The 18,530-nt window shown below is 37.6% G+C and overlaps 1 protein-coding gene across 1 annotated transcript in view; it reads right to left on the bottom strand.

Moving 5' to 3' along the window:
• DNAH8 (dynein axonemal heavy chain 8) overlaps positions 1-18,530 on the bottom strand; it is a 404,075-nt gene that overhangs the window by 156,363 nt on the left and 229,182 nt on the right. Inside the window, exons 59-61 of the mRNA XM_027876336.1 lie at positions 5,863-6,055; positions 5,221-5,343; positions 2,246-2,376 (exon numbers count right to left, since the gene is read on the bottom strand). Of these exons, the coding sequence (XP_027732137.1) occupies positions 2,246-2,376; positions 5,221-5,343; positions 5,863-6,055 (447 nt within the window). The remainder of the gene's footprint in view (positions 1-2,245; positions 2,377-5,220; positions 5,344-5,862; positions 6,056-18,530) is intronic.

Genomic DNA, 18,530 nt, shown 5'->3' with positions numbered 1-18,530 from the left:
TTACTAAAGAAAATTCTTCCTTAAAAATTAGAATGGAGAAATTGGAAGATAGGGACAATTTGAGAAATCAAGGCACTGTAACACTAATCAAAAGGAATGAAAAAATAGAAGAGAATGTGAAATATCTTATTGGAAAAACAACTGACCTGGAAAATAGATCCAGGAGAGAGAACTTAAAAATTATTGGACTATCTGAAAGCCATGATCAAAAAAAGAGCTTAGACGTCATCTTTCAAGAAATTATTAAGGAAACCTGCCCGGATATTTTAGAACCAGAGGGCAAGATAGAAATGGAAAGAATCCACTGATCACCTCCTGAAAGAGATCCCCAAAGGAAAACCCCTAGGAATATTGTAGCCAAATTCCAGAATCCCCAGGTCAAGGAGAAAATATTGCAAGCAGCCAGAAGGAAACAATTCAAGTATTGTGGAAACACAATCAGGATAACACAAGATTTAGCAGCTTCTACATTAAGGGTCCGGAGGGCATGGAGTATGATATTCTGGAGGGCAAAGGAGATAGGACTACAACCTAGAATCACCTACCCAGCAAAACTGAGTATAATCCTTCAGGGGAAAAAATGATCATTCAATGAAATAGAGGACTTTTAAGCACTGTGGAAAAGACCAGAGCTGAATACGAAATTTGACCTTCAAATACAAGACTCAAGTGAAACATGGAAGAGGCAAACAGGAAAGAGAAATCATAAGAAATTTATTAAGGTTGAACTGTTTACATTCCTGCAGGGAAAGATGGTATTTGTAATTCATGAGTCCTCTGTCAGTATTAGGGTAGTGGGAGGGAAAATAATTATATGTATGTATAGATAGATAGAGGGCACAGGGTGAGTGGAAGTTGAAGGGGTGATATCTGGAAAATAAAATTAAGGGGTGAGAGAAGATTATACTGGGAGAAGGAGAAAGGGAGAAGTAGAGGGAGGTAAAATATCTCACATGAAACAGACAAGAAAAGGCTTTTACAGTGGAGGGGAAATGGGGAAAGGTGAGAGGGAATGAGTGAATCTTATTCTCATAGGATTTGGCTTAAGGAGGGAATAACATACACAATGGGGTATGGAAATCTATCTTACCCTACAGGAAATAAGGGGGGAAGGGGACAAGAGAGCAGAGGGTTGATAGAGGGGAGGGCAGATTGGGGGAGGGGATAATCAAAAGCAAACACTTCTGAGGAGGGACAGGGTCAAAAAAGATAATAGAATAAATGGGGGGTAGGATAGGATGAAGGGAAATATACTTAGTTTTTCACAACAGAACTCCTATGGAAGTGTTTAGCATGACTACACATCTATAACCTGTATTGAGATGCTTGCCTTTTCAATGAGGGTGGGTGGGGAGGGAGGGAGGAAGGAAGAAAATTTGTAACCCAAAGTTTTAAAAACACATGTTAAAAAAATAAAATAAAATAAAAAAGATAACATTTATAAAGTGCCTGACTAGTAAATGCTATTATGATTACTATTATTATCATTATGATTAATTCAGGAATTACCAAATTGATTATGGCATATGAATGTAATGGTATATTATTACTCTTTAAGAAGTGACCCAAAGAGATGGATTCAAAGAAACTTGAGAAGACTTTGATGAATTGAAGTAAGAGTGAAGTAAAGAGAACTAGAAATACAATTTACATAATGACTTCAATAGTATAAAGAAAAACAGCTACAAAAGACTTAAGACCTATGATGACCACAATGGCCAGAGAGCTAGTGGGAGATAGTGATACTGAAAAAAACGGAAGAAAATGAAGAAAATATTGCCAATGAATCATTAAAAATAAACAGAAGAGAGCAAAAGAAGTTCAGAAGGCGACATAGACTAATTGGCAGTGCTGAAACTATGATGTCGAATTTGAACTATATTTTTTAAAACCCAACAAGCTGTAAATAGTGGGGAGAGGGAAACCATAAAGAGCAAAAGTTTACTTCCCTTTTAAAATTTCTTCATGAAATCAGATCATGTTTGTTGATATTTATCAATTTCATAATAAAAAAAGAAAATCCAAAGAGGCATTTTAAACACATTTATCTATGTTTTATAATAATGTTCCCCCCATTTTTGTGGGGAAAATTAGATTGAACAAGAAATGAGTTTGCATAATTATTTCTTGAAAATGCAAACATTTAATTCCAAAGAAAGTCTCTCTCTCTCTCTCTCTCTCTCTCTCTCTCTCTCTCTCTCTCTTTCTCTCTCTCTGTCTATTACATCATCTTAATACCTCTTACCTAGTCAGAGTTATCTGGAATATTCGATATCCAGCTATAAAGGAGGCCAATCTTGAAAGACTCTGTTTTCCTGAACCACCAACACCTACAAGCAGGGCATTTCCACATGATGTCCGAATTATGCGTGAAATCTGTGTTGACGCAATATAGTATTCATTTGAAAATGCATTAAAAGAGTCTAAAAACATCTTTACACCAAAATGGCCAATGGCTTACATGTACAGTACTGTAATTTGTTTTGAGAATATTAAAATGCCACCAAATATTCTGTTTCAAACTTGATAAAAATTCAAATACTTACCCAACCCCTTTCCTATCTCCCTCCTCTTCAGAAAACAAACCACCCCCCACCCCCCACCAGTTTTCAATCATGCTAAACTCAATTTGGTTGAGACAGCAAGAAAAGTTAAATAAGTATAGTTTCATGACTTAGGATTCTTAATCAACTAGTTAATGGATGGAGCTAAGAGGTACTGCATTTTAAATTTAAACATCACACAATGCAAACCTCTTCAATAAAGAAGACTGGGGATTCAAACCCAAGTCTTCTGAATCAAAATCCAGTGCTCTTTCTATTATACTAAGTCTACCCCATAATATATAAAATCTTATCAGTTTGATAGCAGCTCCTAGATTTTACTTTTATGCTGACCATGTAGGACCCTCAGTAATAAGCAGCTGCCACTTTCAAGCAAGTTTAGTCAGATCGGCATGTAGCCCCCATCATAAATAGCAACAAGGCAATCTGGTGCTCAACGACCCTACATGTCAGTGTACGTCCCATTCATTTACATTCCTGCTTCTTCCCGTGCCTCATTTCTTGGCAGTTTCCCTGACAAATTGACCGTATCTTGGATCCCCTAGCCCTGCACCTTTTTCTCTCCTGTGAGGGCAATGTTCTTGAGTCACTCCCTAATTGCCCGTGGCCAGTAGGGATCCTAGATGCTGCTGTTTGGCCCACTCATAAGGAGCTGGAAGAGCTGTAGGCCTGGAACTCGACTCTGAAGCAGCAGTTGGATCAGACCTCAACATAAACAACTCATTTCCAGGGACAGGTTGTATTCCTGTGCAAGGAGACACTAGGCCCACGTCCAGAGGTGGGCAGTGGAGACAACAATGCTGGATCAGGAGAACCTGTGTTCAAATAGCACTTCTGACTCTTACTAGCCAAGTGTCCATAGACACATCTTCTGTGAGATCAAGTTTCCTTAACTGTAAAGTGAGGATAATGCTAGCAGCAGTACCTAACTTACAGGTTTATTGTGAAGATTAAATAAGATCAGATCATCACTCCTCTGCACAAAATAATCTGTTTTAGCTTTTTTCCAGACAACAATCTGCTATATGGTCCTGTGTACCAGAGAGATTGAAGAGTATCAAAGTCAATTTGGAACATTTTCTGTGGGTCACTAAAGACAATGATAGGTAGTGAGCCCCCAAGGGGAGCCCATATAGGTTAGGAATCATAACTGACTTTTCATCAAGAGCCTCCACTCAGAATGGCCCTTTAATGAGATTTCAGATTGGGCAGTTGGTCCATTCCTTTCACAGAAGTGAAAGGAAAGCTACAGTTTTTTTCGTGAAACCACCAGTCTCAAAATCTATTTACCCCTATATCCTTTCTGTAGTAAGCACAATTTAGTCTGTACATATGTGTATTAAATCCTTGCTCCACCCTCAGTGATCACCAAACCAATAGATAGGAACTGATTGTGGTGAAGAGGATAATAGAATTTAGAGTTGTAAGGGAATTTTTAAAGGTCTAATCTCATCATTTTAAAGACAAGAAAATTGGGGCCTATTAGAAATTAAGATATTTGCTTAATATCATTTTGGTGGCAATAGCAGGGCTAAAAATCACATCTATGTTTTTTCAGACTCCAAAACCAGTTTTGAATCCTTCCACATTATTTTGTGGATTGGAGGAACTAAAGATTAGAAAAAAAAACAGGTTATTCACAATCTATAAGCCCTGTTGAGCTCATGAAAATTTCCTACTCCATCTTGGTCTAGGGACCTGGGGTAGAATCCTAGAAGGGGGAATGTTAAAAAAAAAAAATCCTGGTCAACAAGAAGCTTCTCTGTGTTAAACAAAAAGAAGGTCTTTATAGTGCAGATTGAATATAAAAGGCAAGAATGAAGAATGGTACAGTCCTGAGTGACTCAATCTTCAATTTAAACCATTCTTTTCTCCATGCATCTGAACTGTCCCCATTCCTACTCCTTTTCCACCTTTGATTTCCCAGGCAATCCAACCCTCATTTTGATCTTAGGGACTTAGGCTTTATCTTGTTCTATCACCAATTTGAATGAGTCACCTCTCTCCAGGTCTGTTTTATCCTCTCTAAAATGAAAGGATTAGACTAGATAATCACCAAGGTTCCTTCCAACTCTAAAATTCTATGAGAGTCTGTGATCAGCTAATATATTCCTTTCTATTTTCCTCATCAAATTTCTTCAACTGTGGTTCAAATGATCACTCTGATTCTCTTTCTTTGGTTTTCTTTCTCATTCCATCCTTGACCCACCTACCAGTATCCGACTATTTGATATTATCACATAGTTATCTATTTTACATTTATATTTTATAATTTCATATACAGGAAAAATTAGAACAATTGCCCAATATAATGCATGGATGGGACATTTCTTTACATGAAGAACCTTCTGCAACCTCAGTAATATGTGAATAACATCCTTAAAAATTGAAGTATAGAAGGATCCAAGTACAAAAACAATTCAATTCTGACTTTTTTATCCCAGTAGTGCTATATGGATGGATGCAAAAAAAAAATTATTTTAGCCACAACATTTGATTCAAGTTGTAACAGGTGCAGTCTATTCTGTTCTCCTCCCTACTCCAACCTCCACCCTGCCCCACCATTATAAAGTATCTGATACCCAGAATACTAAATTGTTTATGAAATTTAGTTCTGGACTATCATGATCATATCAGTAAATAATCTTGACATAACCTTCATAAGATGAATCATTGCATCTTTGAAAAACACCAAATCAAGACTTGTTCCTCTAATAAGTTCATTGAACTGTCTCTGATAAAATATTAGTTTTTCAGCCAGAAATTCGAAACTTGGTATCTGAGAAGGGGGGAGTGGAAAGGAAAAAATGGGGAAGAGAAAAGAAGTATTATTAGATCCAAAAATTTATAGCATCAACAAACCTAAAAACAATTCCCCCCTACAATTATAGGGGGGAAATCTCTCTTGGACTTCTGGAGCATTATTTTCTTTGTCTTTTCATTGTTATTTTTAAATCATGAAATGAAAATTTGGTATGGTCAGAGTTCTCTGACCTTTCCTGGAAGCCCCATCACTATGAACATGACTAGTTGTCCTATATCATCTTTTAAGAATATAGGTCTAAACAAAATACACTTGAAAACAACCCCATGTCTGATCACTTAGGGTTAGTGACATTTATTCAAAATGAAGAGTAAAACTGGTGTCTATTTTGATATCTATATCCCTCCCCAAGTATAAGGGGGATCAAATCCCTTATATATTTTAACTGAAAGACTTGTAATAACTTGGAAAGTAGAGAAATGCCTATGGGTATGTAGATGACCTAAAATAACGTTCTGAAATACTGATAAGTACCAATTCATAGATTTTGGGTACTTCAAATACAGCATCTTCAGGTTCAACACCAGTTGGTTCAGGCATGTCACGAAGAAAATCTACAAAGTATGGTTCTGGAAGAAGGAGTGATGCTACATCTTCGTCAACATGTTCATCAATTACTCGAACAATTTGTGAGTTAAACCACATTTCATCTTCAGTGCAAATGAATCTAAAATAAAAGATGAAATAATACGATGAGTTTACCTAAAAGTTAACAAAATCTAGAAAGGAAAGCATAGGGATTCATTCAAGTAACTAAAATAAAAAAAAATGCCCCAAACTCCTCCTAGTCCTGCCCCTCCCCTTTAGAAGCTTGAACTAATGCCCTCTACCATATGTAGAAGGAAGGTCCTCCATCCGCATCTTAGTTTGCAAAACTGGGTTAAATGGATACTTGTTTGGAGTCAAAAGTCTCTATAGCCAGAAAGAAAGCCAGTTGTGAGTTTTTAGTGGAGTCTCATTTCTCTTTTCTACAGTATGAAGCTATTTTTACATAGACATATTACAGTGACATAATGACACTGAATGCCTTCACAAGTGAGGAAGCTATTGCATAAAAATATGAAATGAGAAATTTTAAAGAGCTAAATAGCAGACAAAAGGCAAGGATTCACCTGAGCTCTCCCCTAAACCCCTCCAAACACCTTTAAATAATGCCTTAAAATAAATTCTGGAGCATCAGAAACCAACAAAAGGATGGGGTGAAAAAATTTTCAAGCCAAAGACAACTTAGAAGGTCTGTCATACCAGGGTGAGAGTAGAGTACAGTTTAATGCAGGGCCCATAGACTGGGCCCCAGCAAACTAGGAGCAGGCCTTGGAAGCAACTGAATCAGCAGTGGCAGTCACTGCTTCTGGAGCTCTCAGCCCACAGTCGAAGAACTGGTCAAAAGGAGATGACAGGAGTTTCTTTGCTGGCACTAAGGGGCAGGACTCTGTTGGTTTGTCCATACTCAGTTCAGGTAACAGTCCTGAGTGACAGTCTGTAGGTGAGGAGGAGCAGTAGCACACCAGAGCTTGTAGCTGCAGGGGAGCAAGGTCCCTTGTCATAGTTCCAAGGAAGAAAAGAGTGCTTGTGGTCACTCTCAGACCAGAATACAGGCCACGAGAGTAGTAAACACACCTATCCTTAGATCATACTCCCTTGGAAGAACAGAAAACCTACAGATCCCCAGAAATATCTCTGAAAACAGCTGCATAAAACCCATAAATTTTGGGATAGTGAGCCCTCCACCCGGAAAGCAAAGCCCCACTTTAACAAAGAGCTAAAAATCAAGAGACAGGCTAAAAAAATGAGCAAACAACAGAAAAAAAACTGACTATAGAAAGTTACTATGGTGACAAGAAAGATCAAAACATATACTCAGAAGAAGGCAAAGTCAAAACTCCCACATCTGAAGCCTCAAAGAAAAATATGAATTGCTTTCAGGCCATGGAAGAACTTAAAAAAGAATTTAAAAATCAAATAGGAGAGGTAAAGGAAAAATTGGAAAGAGAAATGAGAGCTATGCAGGAAAATCATGAAAAAAGAGTCAACAACTTGGTAAAGGAGTCACAAAAAATACCGCAGAAAATAACACCTTAAAAAACAGAATAGGCCAAACGGTAAAAGTGGTACAAAAATCCAAGGAGGAGAACACCTTGAAAAGCAAAATTGGCCAAATGGAAAAAGAGGCAAAAAAATTCACTGAAGAGAACTCCTTAAAAAGTAGAATTGGCAGGGCAACTAGGTGGAGCAGTGGATAGAGCACCGGCCCTGAAGTCAGGAGGACTTGGGTTCAAATCTGGCCTAAAAACAAACACTTCACACTTACTAGCTGTGTAACCCTGGGTAAGTCACTTAATCCCAATTGCCTAAAAAATAAAAACAAAAAAAAAGAAAGCCAAAAACTAGAATTGGCCAAATTGAAAAGGAGATACAAAAGTTCACTGAAGAAAATAATTCTTTAAAAATGAGAATTGAGGAAGTGGAAGCTAATGACTTTATGAGACATCAAGAAACAGTAAAACAAAACCAAAAGAATGAAAAGATACAAGGCAATGTGAAATATCTCATTAGAAAAACAATTGAACTGGAGAATAGATCGAGGAAAGATAATTTAAAAATTATTGGAGTACCTGAAAGCCATTATCAGAAAAAGAGCCTAGAAATCATCTTTCAAGAAATATCAAGGAAAACTGCCTTGATATTCTAGAACCAGAGGGTAAAATAGAAATTGAAAGAATCCACTGATCACCTCCTGAAAAAGATCCCAAAATGAAAACTAGAGACAAATTCCAGAGCTCTCAAGTCAAGGAGAAAATATTGCAAGCAGCCTGAAAGAAACAATTTAAGTATCATGGAGCCACAGTCAGGATAACACAAGATTTAATGATTTCTATATCAAAGCATCAGAGTGCTTAGAATCTGATATTCCAAAGGGCAAAGGAGCTGGGATTACAATCAAGAATCACCCACCAAGCAAAACTGAGTATAATCATTCAGGGGTAAAATGGATATTCAATGAAATAGAGGACTTGTAAGCACTCCTGATGAAAAGCCCAGAGCTGAGTAGAAAATTTGACTTTCAAATACAAGACTCAGGAGAAACATAAAAAGGTAAATGGGAAAGGGAAATTAAAAGGGACTTAATAAGGTTAAACTGTTTACATTCATACATGGAAAGATGATGCGTGTAATTCCTAAGAACTTTATTATCATTAGGACAGTTAGAAGAAGTACACATAGAGGGCACAGAAGTGAGTTGAATATGATGGGATGATATCTAAAAAAAATAAAATGAAGGGGTGAGACAGAGGAATCAATTGGGAGCAAGTGAAAGGGAGAGGTAGAATGGGGTAATTATCTCACATAAAAGAGGCAAGAAAGAGTTGGTTTTTTTTTTTATAGTGGAGGGGAAGATGGGGAAGGTTTGAACCTTACTGTCATAAGAATCATCTCAAAGAGGGAAAAACATGTATACTCAATTGGGTATAGAAATCTATCTTACCCTACAGGAAAGTAGGAGGGGAAGTGGATTAGAGAAGGGAGGGTGCTAGTAGAAGGGGGGCTAACAGAAGGGAATCCCCCTTCAACTTAGGTCTCTGACGGTGGAAATGGCTTTTGTGATATGTATGTATGCATGTATGGATGTGTGTGTGTGTGTGTGTGTGTGTGTGTGTGTGATAGAGCTTCCCATTTTTTTCCTATTTTATGTTCTCCTTCGTCATGTTCAAATGTCTTTAAAATGACCTTCCTGAATGGGGTCTCTTGAGAAACTTTTTAAACCTGGTTTTACTTTTCACCTTTACTGCTTTTACCTTTTTATGAGGTGATACTGCTGTTAATATTCCATCTATCTTTTTCAGTATGATTTTACAAATGATTTCATATCATTAACTGGTACTTCCTTTGGCTATGATATATTTCTTTTTTTTTTTTTTTTTGTGAGGCAAGCGGGGTTAAGTGACTTGCCCAAGGTCACATAGCTAGTCAAGTGTTTGATCTGAGGCCAGATTTGAACTCAGGTCCTCCTGACTTCAGGGCTGGTGCTCTATCCACTGTGCCACCTAGCTGCCCCGGCTATGATATATTTCTGCCTGATATATCTGTTGATTAAGGTTTATCTTAGGCTCTTTTTGTTTCTTTGCTATGACAATTGATTTATATTGGTTAAACTTCTATATGAAATTATTATAGCTTGTGAAAGTAGGAGGGGAAGTGGATTAGAGAAGGGAGGGTACTAATAGAAGGGAGGGCAAGTTGGGGGAGGAGGTAGTCAGAAGCAAAACACTTTTGAGGAAGGACAGGGTGAAAGGAGAGAGAGAATAGAATAAACAGGAGGGTAATAGGATGGAGGGAAATACAGTCAGCAATCATGACTGAAAAAATTTTTGAAGCAAGTTTCTCTGATAAAGGCCTCGTTTCTCAAATATATAGAGAACTAGGTCAAATTTATAAAAGTAAGAGCAATTTCCCAATTGATAAATGATCAAAAGATATGAAAATCAGTCTTCAAATGAAGTAATCAAAGCTATTTATAGCCATATGAAAAAAAAGGACTCCAAATCACTACTGAGAAATGTAAAAAACATTATCTGCTGTCAAGAACAACAAACAGACAGCAATACATATATAATGTTTATCTACTCACATTCATCCATAGGTTGTCAATCTTTGCCTACTTAACTCAGACATTTACATATACTTATATTGACAACCTCCACCTTTCCTTAACCTTTTCCAACAAGATCAATATAACAGATATAATGAGGTACTACCTCATACCTATTAGATTAGCTAATAGGACAGAACAGGAAAATGACCAGTGTTGGAGAGAATGTGGGAAAACTGAGACACTAATACACTATTGGTGAAGTTATGAACTGATTCAACCATTCTGAAGAGCAATTTGGAACTATGTCCAAAGGGCTATAAAACTGTGCATACACTACTAGGTCTGTATCCCTAAAGAGAGAAAAAACATAAAGGAAAAGGAACTATGTGTCCAAAGACAGTTGTAGCAGCTCTTTTGTGGTGGCTAAGAATTGAAAAGTGAGGGGATGCCCATCAATTGGGGAATGGCTGAACAAGTTGTAGTATATGATTGTGATGGAATACTATTGCACTATAAGAAATAAGCAGGATGTTCTCAGAAAGACCTGGAAAGACTTATATGAGCTAGTGCAAAGTGAAATGAGTACAATCAAGAGAACACTGTATACAGCAACAACAATATTATAAAATGATCAATTGCGAATGATCTAGCTATTCTCAGCAATACAATCATCTAAGACGATTCTGATGAAAAATGCTATCCATCATCAGAGAAAGAACTGTTGGAGTCTGAATATAGATCAAAGCATTTTTTAAACTTTTTGGGGGGCAGTTCTATGTTTTCTTTTATAACATAACTAATATGGAAATATGTTTTGCCTGACTACACATGTATAACCTATATCAAATTGCTTGCCTTCTCAATGAGGAGGCTGGGAAGGGAGGGAGAGAATTTGAAACTCAAAATTTTAAAAGCATATGTTAAAATTGTTTTCATATGTAATTGAGGAAAAATAAAATACTAAATAAACAAAAATATAAAGAGATTAAAATATGAAATGAGTCTTTTCATTTTTTAAACTATTTTATCTTCCTTAACGAGTAAAATTAGAGCACCAGGAGTTAAATGGTATACAGAACCATAGAATACATGACTTTATACTCTCATGTAGGAGCATAAATAACATATCTTGCATAATATTCTTAGGGCCTTTCAAAAGAATGACATTATACAAATAAATATTACTATTTAAGGTGAATACTTTCAACAAGAAATATATGGTCTGTGTTATGGGTCTACAACTCTCCAGATGTTTATGTACAAAAACTCAAATGGCTGAGAGGGACTTTAGTAAGCATTCTAGATCATTCAGTCCTATTGACTGACAGACTTTAGGTAGGTTTACACTTAAAATACCTGAGACAAATAATAATTCATCCTATTTTAAAAGATTTCCAAAGGAGTCAATTACATAACCTTCAGTTTTCCAATCCTTTACAGCAATCCTATCAGGAAATCATTATGTCTGTTATATTGATCTTGTTGGAAAGATTTAAGAAAAGGTGGAAGCTGTCAGTGTAAGTATATCTAAATGTTTGAGTTAAGCAGGCAAAGGTTGACCACCTATGGATGAATGTGAGTAGATAAATATTACTCATGTACAGCTGTCTGTTGTTCTTGACAGAGTGAAAAGATGATGTTGCTATTTATCATCTTACCTCCCAAGGCAGTTTTTGTTAAAACACATTTTGAAATGTTTGATAACAGCTCCTAACAAAGATAGTTAACCAATAAATCACTAGCTCTAAGCATAAAACTCATAATTTATTCATTCAACTGAAATAGCAACCTAAGCACAAAGTTTTAATCTGTTGATTGTTGACAGACATAAGGAATATCTTGGATCCCTCTCAGTATGGAGATTTCTGCTTTTAAAGGCAGCCAATTCCATTGCTGAGTAGCTTGACTAGAAATTTTTTTTTTATCTTTGTTCTTGTAATTTCTACCAACAGGCCATGGTTTTGCCTTCTGTACCATCATAAAACAAGTCTCCTTCCTCTTTGATAGGACAACCCTCCAAATATCCAAAGACAACTATCATATTTTACCTGAGTTTTCTCTTCTCTGGGCTAAATAAACCTAATTCTTCTCACTCTTATTTGCTTCTATGAGGTGGTTTCTAGAATTGTCACTTTTAAAAAATAAAGTTTGTCATTGTTCATCTTAAATTATAACAGACAAACTGAATGTAGGATTCCTGATGTGATCTGATTAGCACACAATACAATAGTTCAGTGGCTTTCCATGTTTTAGATAACACCATGAGATTGAATTAGTATTCTTAGCAGCTACATCACAGGGTAAACTCATTGAATTTGTGGTCAGTTAAAACCCCAAGATTATCACATGAACTGCTATCAATCCAGTTTTCCCCCATTCTGTATTTGTGCAATTATTTGAATTAAATGATGCTGCTGTTCAATCATTTTTCAGCTGTGTCTCCATTTGAGGTTTTCTTGGCAAAAAAACTAGAGTGGTTTGTCATTTCCTTCTCCAGCTCATTTTGGAAATGAGGAAACTGAGGCAAACAGGGTTAAATGACTTGTTTAGGATCACACAGCTATTAAGTGTGAGGCCATAGTTTAACTTAAGAAAATGTCTTTCTGACTCCAGGCATGACATTCTAGCCATTACACTACCTAGCTGCCCTAAATTAAATATAGGCTTTTATAATTTTAACCATTAAATTTTACTTTCTTGATTTTGATTCATGGTTCTAGCCTAGAGACTCTAAAATATGGATTCTTTTGTGTAATTGCATTAACTTCCTAGCTTTGTATCATCTGAAAATTTTATAAGCATCCCTTCAATGCCTTCATTCAATTTTTATTTATGATATTTTGTAAATACTTTACAAAATGTTGAACAGGGACAGATTCAAGGACAGAGTCTTGTGGGGCTCCATCAGAAACTTCTCTTAAGATTTACATTTCCTTACTTCAAGGATCACAAAGAGTCTAGTGACTAAAGAAACCAAAGGAAGTATTTGAAGAGCAGTGGTAAGGTTCAATGAGATAGATGCCTCTCTTAGATAACAGATAGACGTCTTATGTCTTATGTGCTTGTTTCTTCTTTACTTCTGTCTGCTAAATAAATTAAGCCTTTACCCTCAAGTAGAGATAGAGCACCTAGAGTCCTGGAAGTAGAGATAAGTATCTGGTGATAAGGAGCAAGGTAAAACAAAGTAAGTGGATCTCAATAAATTCTCATCTTGCATCTCATAAATCAACAGTTTGTCAGAAAATAGACATAAGAGTTAGCAAGAGAACTACTCTAGCTCAGCTCCACTCCCCAAAAAAAGATGAAGGACAATGGAATTTTCTTTAACAGGTAGAGAGGGCATTGGGAATTGTATAGTGATATGCAAAGGATATGCTCTTGGCATTTCTACCAGTAATCAATCCATCTAGCAATAAATAAGCACTTATTAAACACTCACTATGTTCCAGGCACTGCACTAAAGATTTGAAGGAAAAAAACCAAATAGTTCCTGCCACAAATGAGGGAGGCAATGTGTACATAAATTGTACATGTAAAACAAGTGTAGATGGAAGGCAGCCTTAGAGGGAGGGCATTAGCAGCTGGTTGTGGGCAGAGAGGGACAGGCTTCCTGTAGTAAGGGGCCACTGAACTGAGTCTTGAAAGAAGCTTGGAAAAAGTGAGGAGAGAGAGCATTCCAGGTACATGGGATGATCAATGCAAAGGCACAGAGAAGGCAGAAAAAGTGTGATGTGGTAGGATCATCAAGCAGGCCAGTATGAATGGATTACAGAGTGTGTGGGAGGAATAGCGTGTAAGAAGACTGGAAATATAGGAAGGGGCCAGGTTGTGAAAAGCTTTAAATGCCAAACAGGTTTTTATATTTGATGCTAGAGGTAATAGGGAACCATTTGGAAAATACTAAGTAGGAAAGTGGGGTGACATGGTTAAATTTATGCTTTAGGAAAATCACTTTGGCAGCTTTGTAGGCTAGAAAGGAGTGAGGAGACTTGAGGCAAGAAGTGCAATTAGAAGGCTATATTACCATATTCCAGGCAAGAGGTGATGTGATGAGGGCTTGAAATAGGGTGGTGGCTGTGTGAATGTAGAGAAGGAGATCTACGTGTTACTAGATGCTGGTTGGAGCCAGCTCAAACTGGCTCACAAAAATCAATTGTTTAATGTTCAGCGTGAGCATTTACATGTTAGAAATTGGCATACTACAGATCAGGATTAGATTTAATGTTTTGTGGAATGTCTAGATTTAAGTGATAGAGAAAATGTTAATAATGCAGGTTCAACTTAAAAGTATGTTATGTATACATTCAACATTTACAGAACATCCCTGTAGGCATCATGCCAAGTATTATAAGGCATAAAAAGTACAAGCTGTTTTCCACCCTCTAGGAGAAAGGACAAGCACTAGAGCCCTGCATTTCTATTCAATCGTTGGATCATCAGGAGGAATGAAGGAATTCCTGAAAGAATGAGTATGGAGGAAAGAAAAAAGAGGATGTAAAGCGGCAGAGAGGAATTCTTAACTATGTTTCGAAGTTAGAAAGAGGAAGGGTAATATATGAAGGGAAGAACCAGGGCTCTGTATTGAAATATATGATGCTCTAGAGTAGGAATGAAGTTCTTCTTGTAAAGAAGTCTAGAAGTGGACCATCTTAGGAAGAAGCAGCTTCTTGTGCTCTAAGGAAGGATAATGTGGATCCACAGATGGAATCACTGAAAGGATTTCCAAAACGAACAGAGGAAGAAGTAGAGTAGCATAGCTAGGTTGTACAGTAAATAGACTGCTGTAAGTGGAATTCAAAACACCTGAGTTCAAATCTTTTGATTTCGAGACTTATTAGTTACATGACCTTGGGCAGGTCATGTAACATCTCTTTGCCTCAGTTTCTTCAGCTATAAAAAAATAACCGCACCTATCCCACAAGGTTGTTGTGAGGATGAGATAACAAATGTAAAGAACTTCGTTAACCTTTAGTTGTTCAGTTGTCCAAATGTTCATGACCCTATTTGGAGTTTTCTTGGCAAAGATACTGGAGTGATTTGTCATTTCCTTCTCTGGCTCGTTTTACAGATGAGAAACTTTGGCAAACAGAGTTAAGTGACTTATCCAGGGACACACAGCTAATAAGTGTCTGAGGCTAGATATGAAATTCAAGAAGATGAGACTTCCTGACTATAGGCCCTGGCACTCTATCCACTGCGCCACATAGCAAACAACTCTAAGTGCAGCATAAATGACTCTCTGCAAAAGATATACCAAGGAAGCTATTTGTGGACCACAGGGGTTTGCTGTCTTGCCACTGCAGATATACAGGACCTAATGAAAGACTTTCCAAGAGAACCGTCAACCTGTCTCTTGCCCTTATCACTTTCCCAGCATTTAGCATACAGCCTGGAACATTTGCTGTTGTTTAGTCAATTCAGTCACGTCCAACTCTTTGTGAACACATTAGGGATTTTCTTGGTGAAGATACTGGGGTGGTTTGCTTTTCCTTCTCCAGTACATTTTACATATGAGGAAACTGAGGCAAAGAGGGTTAAGTGACTTGCCTAGGGTCACACAGCTAGCGTCTAAGGCAGGATTTGAACTCATAAAGATGAGTGTTCCTGACTCCAGGCCCAGCACTCTATTCACTGTGCTGCCTAGCAGCAAGCACTTAATAAACGTTTATTGACTGAGACCAACTGATGTCCAATACCCACTTCTGATGACTGATGTGGGAATAAATTACAACACCAGAAAAAATCTAGAAGGTATGGGTAAAGATTAAGAGGTTCTATGTAAAACTGAAGATCATTTGGGAGCATTTTCATCACTACTACTAACAGAAAGTAAGGGATTCATAGACAGAGGCAAATTTAAGAAGTGAATATTTGGCTGATACTGATGTTTGAGAATGGCATTTGGATATCTGGACTGTGATGAAAATGCAGAAGTGAGGGGACTTTTGGCCATACATGAAATGCATTTAACAAGTGCTGGTGAAAAATATTGGCTTGTTTGCCTTTAATCAAAGAATGTTAAACGGAAACAGGAGAGGGAAGAAAGTGCACATGTCAGTCTGAGAAACCCAGCACGATAGAGAGTAAAAAGTATGTAGCAGCAGAAGGAATAGCAGCAAAAAGGGCCAGGGATTGATATGAACTATATACAAGAAAAGAACCAGCAAAAAAACCTCACAACTTCCAGTGTCTTTACATGTCTGATGTCTTTACAAATGCACTAAATAGTGGGGCAGAGCCAAGATGGCGGACTAAAAGCAGTGACTTGCTTGAGCTCTCTCCCCAACCCCCCCAAATACCTGTAAAAAATGGCTCTAAACAAATTCTAGAGCAGCAAAACCCACAAAAAGACAGAATGAAACAAATTTCCAACCCAAGACAACCTGGATGGTTAATTGGAAAGGTCTGTTGCACTGGGCTGGGAGAGGAACACAGTTCATCATGGGTCACTCAGCGAATCTGGAGCAGGCCTCAGGGGATCAAATCAAGGGGAGCTGTGGAGGTTTTCAGACTTCTCAACCCACAAACACCAAAGACAACTTAGAAGGTCAATAAGAAAGATCTGCGACTGCAGTGAGAGAGGAGTTTGGTCTGGCCCCATTCCCAGGGCAGCCCCGGGACAGCGGTTGCTTCCAGAGCTCTCGTCCCACAGACAGTGTGGGGATCAAGCGGCTGATCAGAGGGAGATTGCAGGGATCTCTTTGCTGGCACTGAGGCAGGATTCTCTTGCTTTGCCCGTGCTTGGATCTGGGTTGCAGTTCTAGGTGGTGATCCTTGGGTGAGGAGGAGCATTGGTGTGGTGGAGCTCACAGTGGCGGTGAAGAGGGAATCGTTCTCACAGTTTCAAGGCAGAAAAGAGCGCTTGTGGTCACTCATAGACCACAGCACAAGCCAGGAAAGGAGTAAACACTTCGCCTTTGATTATACCACCTTGGAAGAACTGAAAATTTACAGGTCCCTAGAAGTATCTCTGAAAACAGCTGCACAAAACCCTCAAACCTTGGGATAGGACACTCTCCACACTGGAAGCAGACCCCTACATTAACAAAGAGTTTAAAAGTCAAATGATTGGATGGGATCATGAGCAAATGGTGCAAAGAAAGTCAGACCACAGAATCTTACTTTGGTGACAAAGATCAAAACATACAACCAGAAGAAGACAACAAAGTCAAAGCTCCTACATCCAAAGCCTCTATGTGTTACTATGTAAGAAAAATATAAATCAATCCTAGGCCATGGAAGAGCTCAAAAAGGATTTTGAGAAGCAAGTAAGAGAAGTAGAGGAAAAACTGGGAAGAGAAATGAGAATGATGCAAGAAAATCATGAAAAACTAGTCAACAGCTTGCTAAAGGAGACCCAAAAAAATACTGAAGAAAGTAACACCTTAATAAATAGACTAACCCAAATGGCAAAAAGAATCCATAAAGCCAACGAGAAGAATGCCTTCAAAAGCAAAATTGGCCAAATGGAAAAGGAAGTCCAAAAGCTCACTGAAGAAAATACTTCCTTAAAAATTAGAATGGAGCAATTGGAAGCTAATCGTTCTATGAGAAATCAAGAAATTATAAAACAAAACCAAAAGAATGAAAAAATAGAAGACAATGTGAAATATCTCACTGGAAAAACAACTGACCTGGAAAACAGATCGAGGAGAGAGAATTTAAAAATATTGGACTAGCTGAAAGCCATAATCAAAAAAAGAGAGTACACATCATCTTTCAAGAAATTATCAAAGGGGCAGCTAGGTGGCACAGTGGATAGAGCACTGGCCCTGAAGTCAGGAGGACCTGAGCTCAAATTCGGCCTCAGACCAAACACTTGACTCGTACTAGCTGTGACCTTGGGCAAGTCACTTAACGCCGATTGCCTCACACACACACACACACACACACACACACAAAATAATTATCAAGGAAAACTGCCCTGACATTCTAGAACCAGAGGGTAAAATAGAAATTGAAAGAATCCACTGATCACCTCCTGAAAGAGATCCCCAAAGGAAAACCCCTAGGAATATTGTAGCCAAATTCCAGAGTTCCCAGGTGAAGGAGAAAATATTGTAAGCAGCCAGAAAGAAACAATTCAAGTATTGTGTAAACACAATCAGGATGACACAAGATTTAGCAGCTTTTACATTAAGAGACCAGAGGGCTTGAAATACGATATTCCAGAGGGCAGAGGAGATAGGATTACAACCAAGAATCACCTACCCAGAAAAACTGAGTATAATCCTTCAGGGGGAAAAATGAACATTCAGTGAAACAGAGAACTTTTAAGCATTCTTGATGAAAAGGCCAGAGCTGAACAGAAAATTTGACTTTCAAATACAAGACTCAAGAGAAGCATGAAAAGGTAAATAGAAAAGACAAATCTTAAGGACTTATTAAAGTTGAACTGTTTATATTCCTACACAGAAAGAAGATATTTATAACTCATGAGACCTTTGTCAGTATTAGGGTAGTTGGAGGGGAATATAGATAGATAGATAGATAGATAGATAGATAGATAGATAGATAGATAGATAGATAGATAGATAGATAGATAGAT

This window comes from Vombatus ursinus, unplaced genomic scaffold, assembly GCF_900497805.2.
Source record: "Vombatus ursinus unplaced genomic scaffold, bare-nosed wombat genome assembly UNPS02014811.1, whole genome shotgun sequence".
NCBI classification, from domain to species: domain Eukaryota; kingdom Metazoa; phylum Chordata; class Mammalia; order Diprotodontia; family Vombatidae; genus Vombatus; species Vombatus ursinus.
Note: the sequence above shows the minus strand (reverse complement) of the source record. Positions and strands in the feature narration are given on the sequence as shown.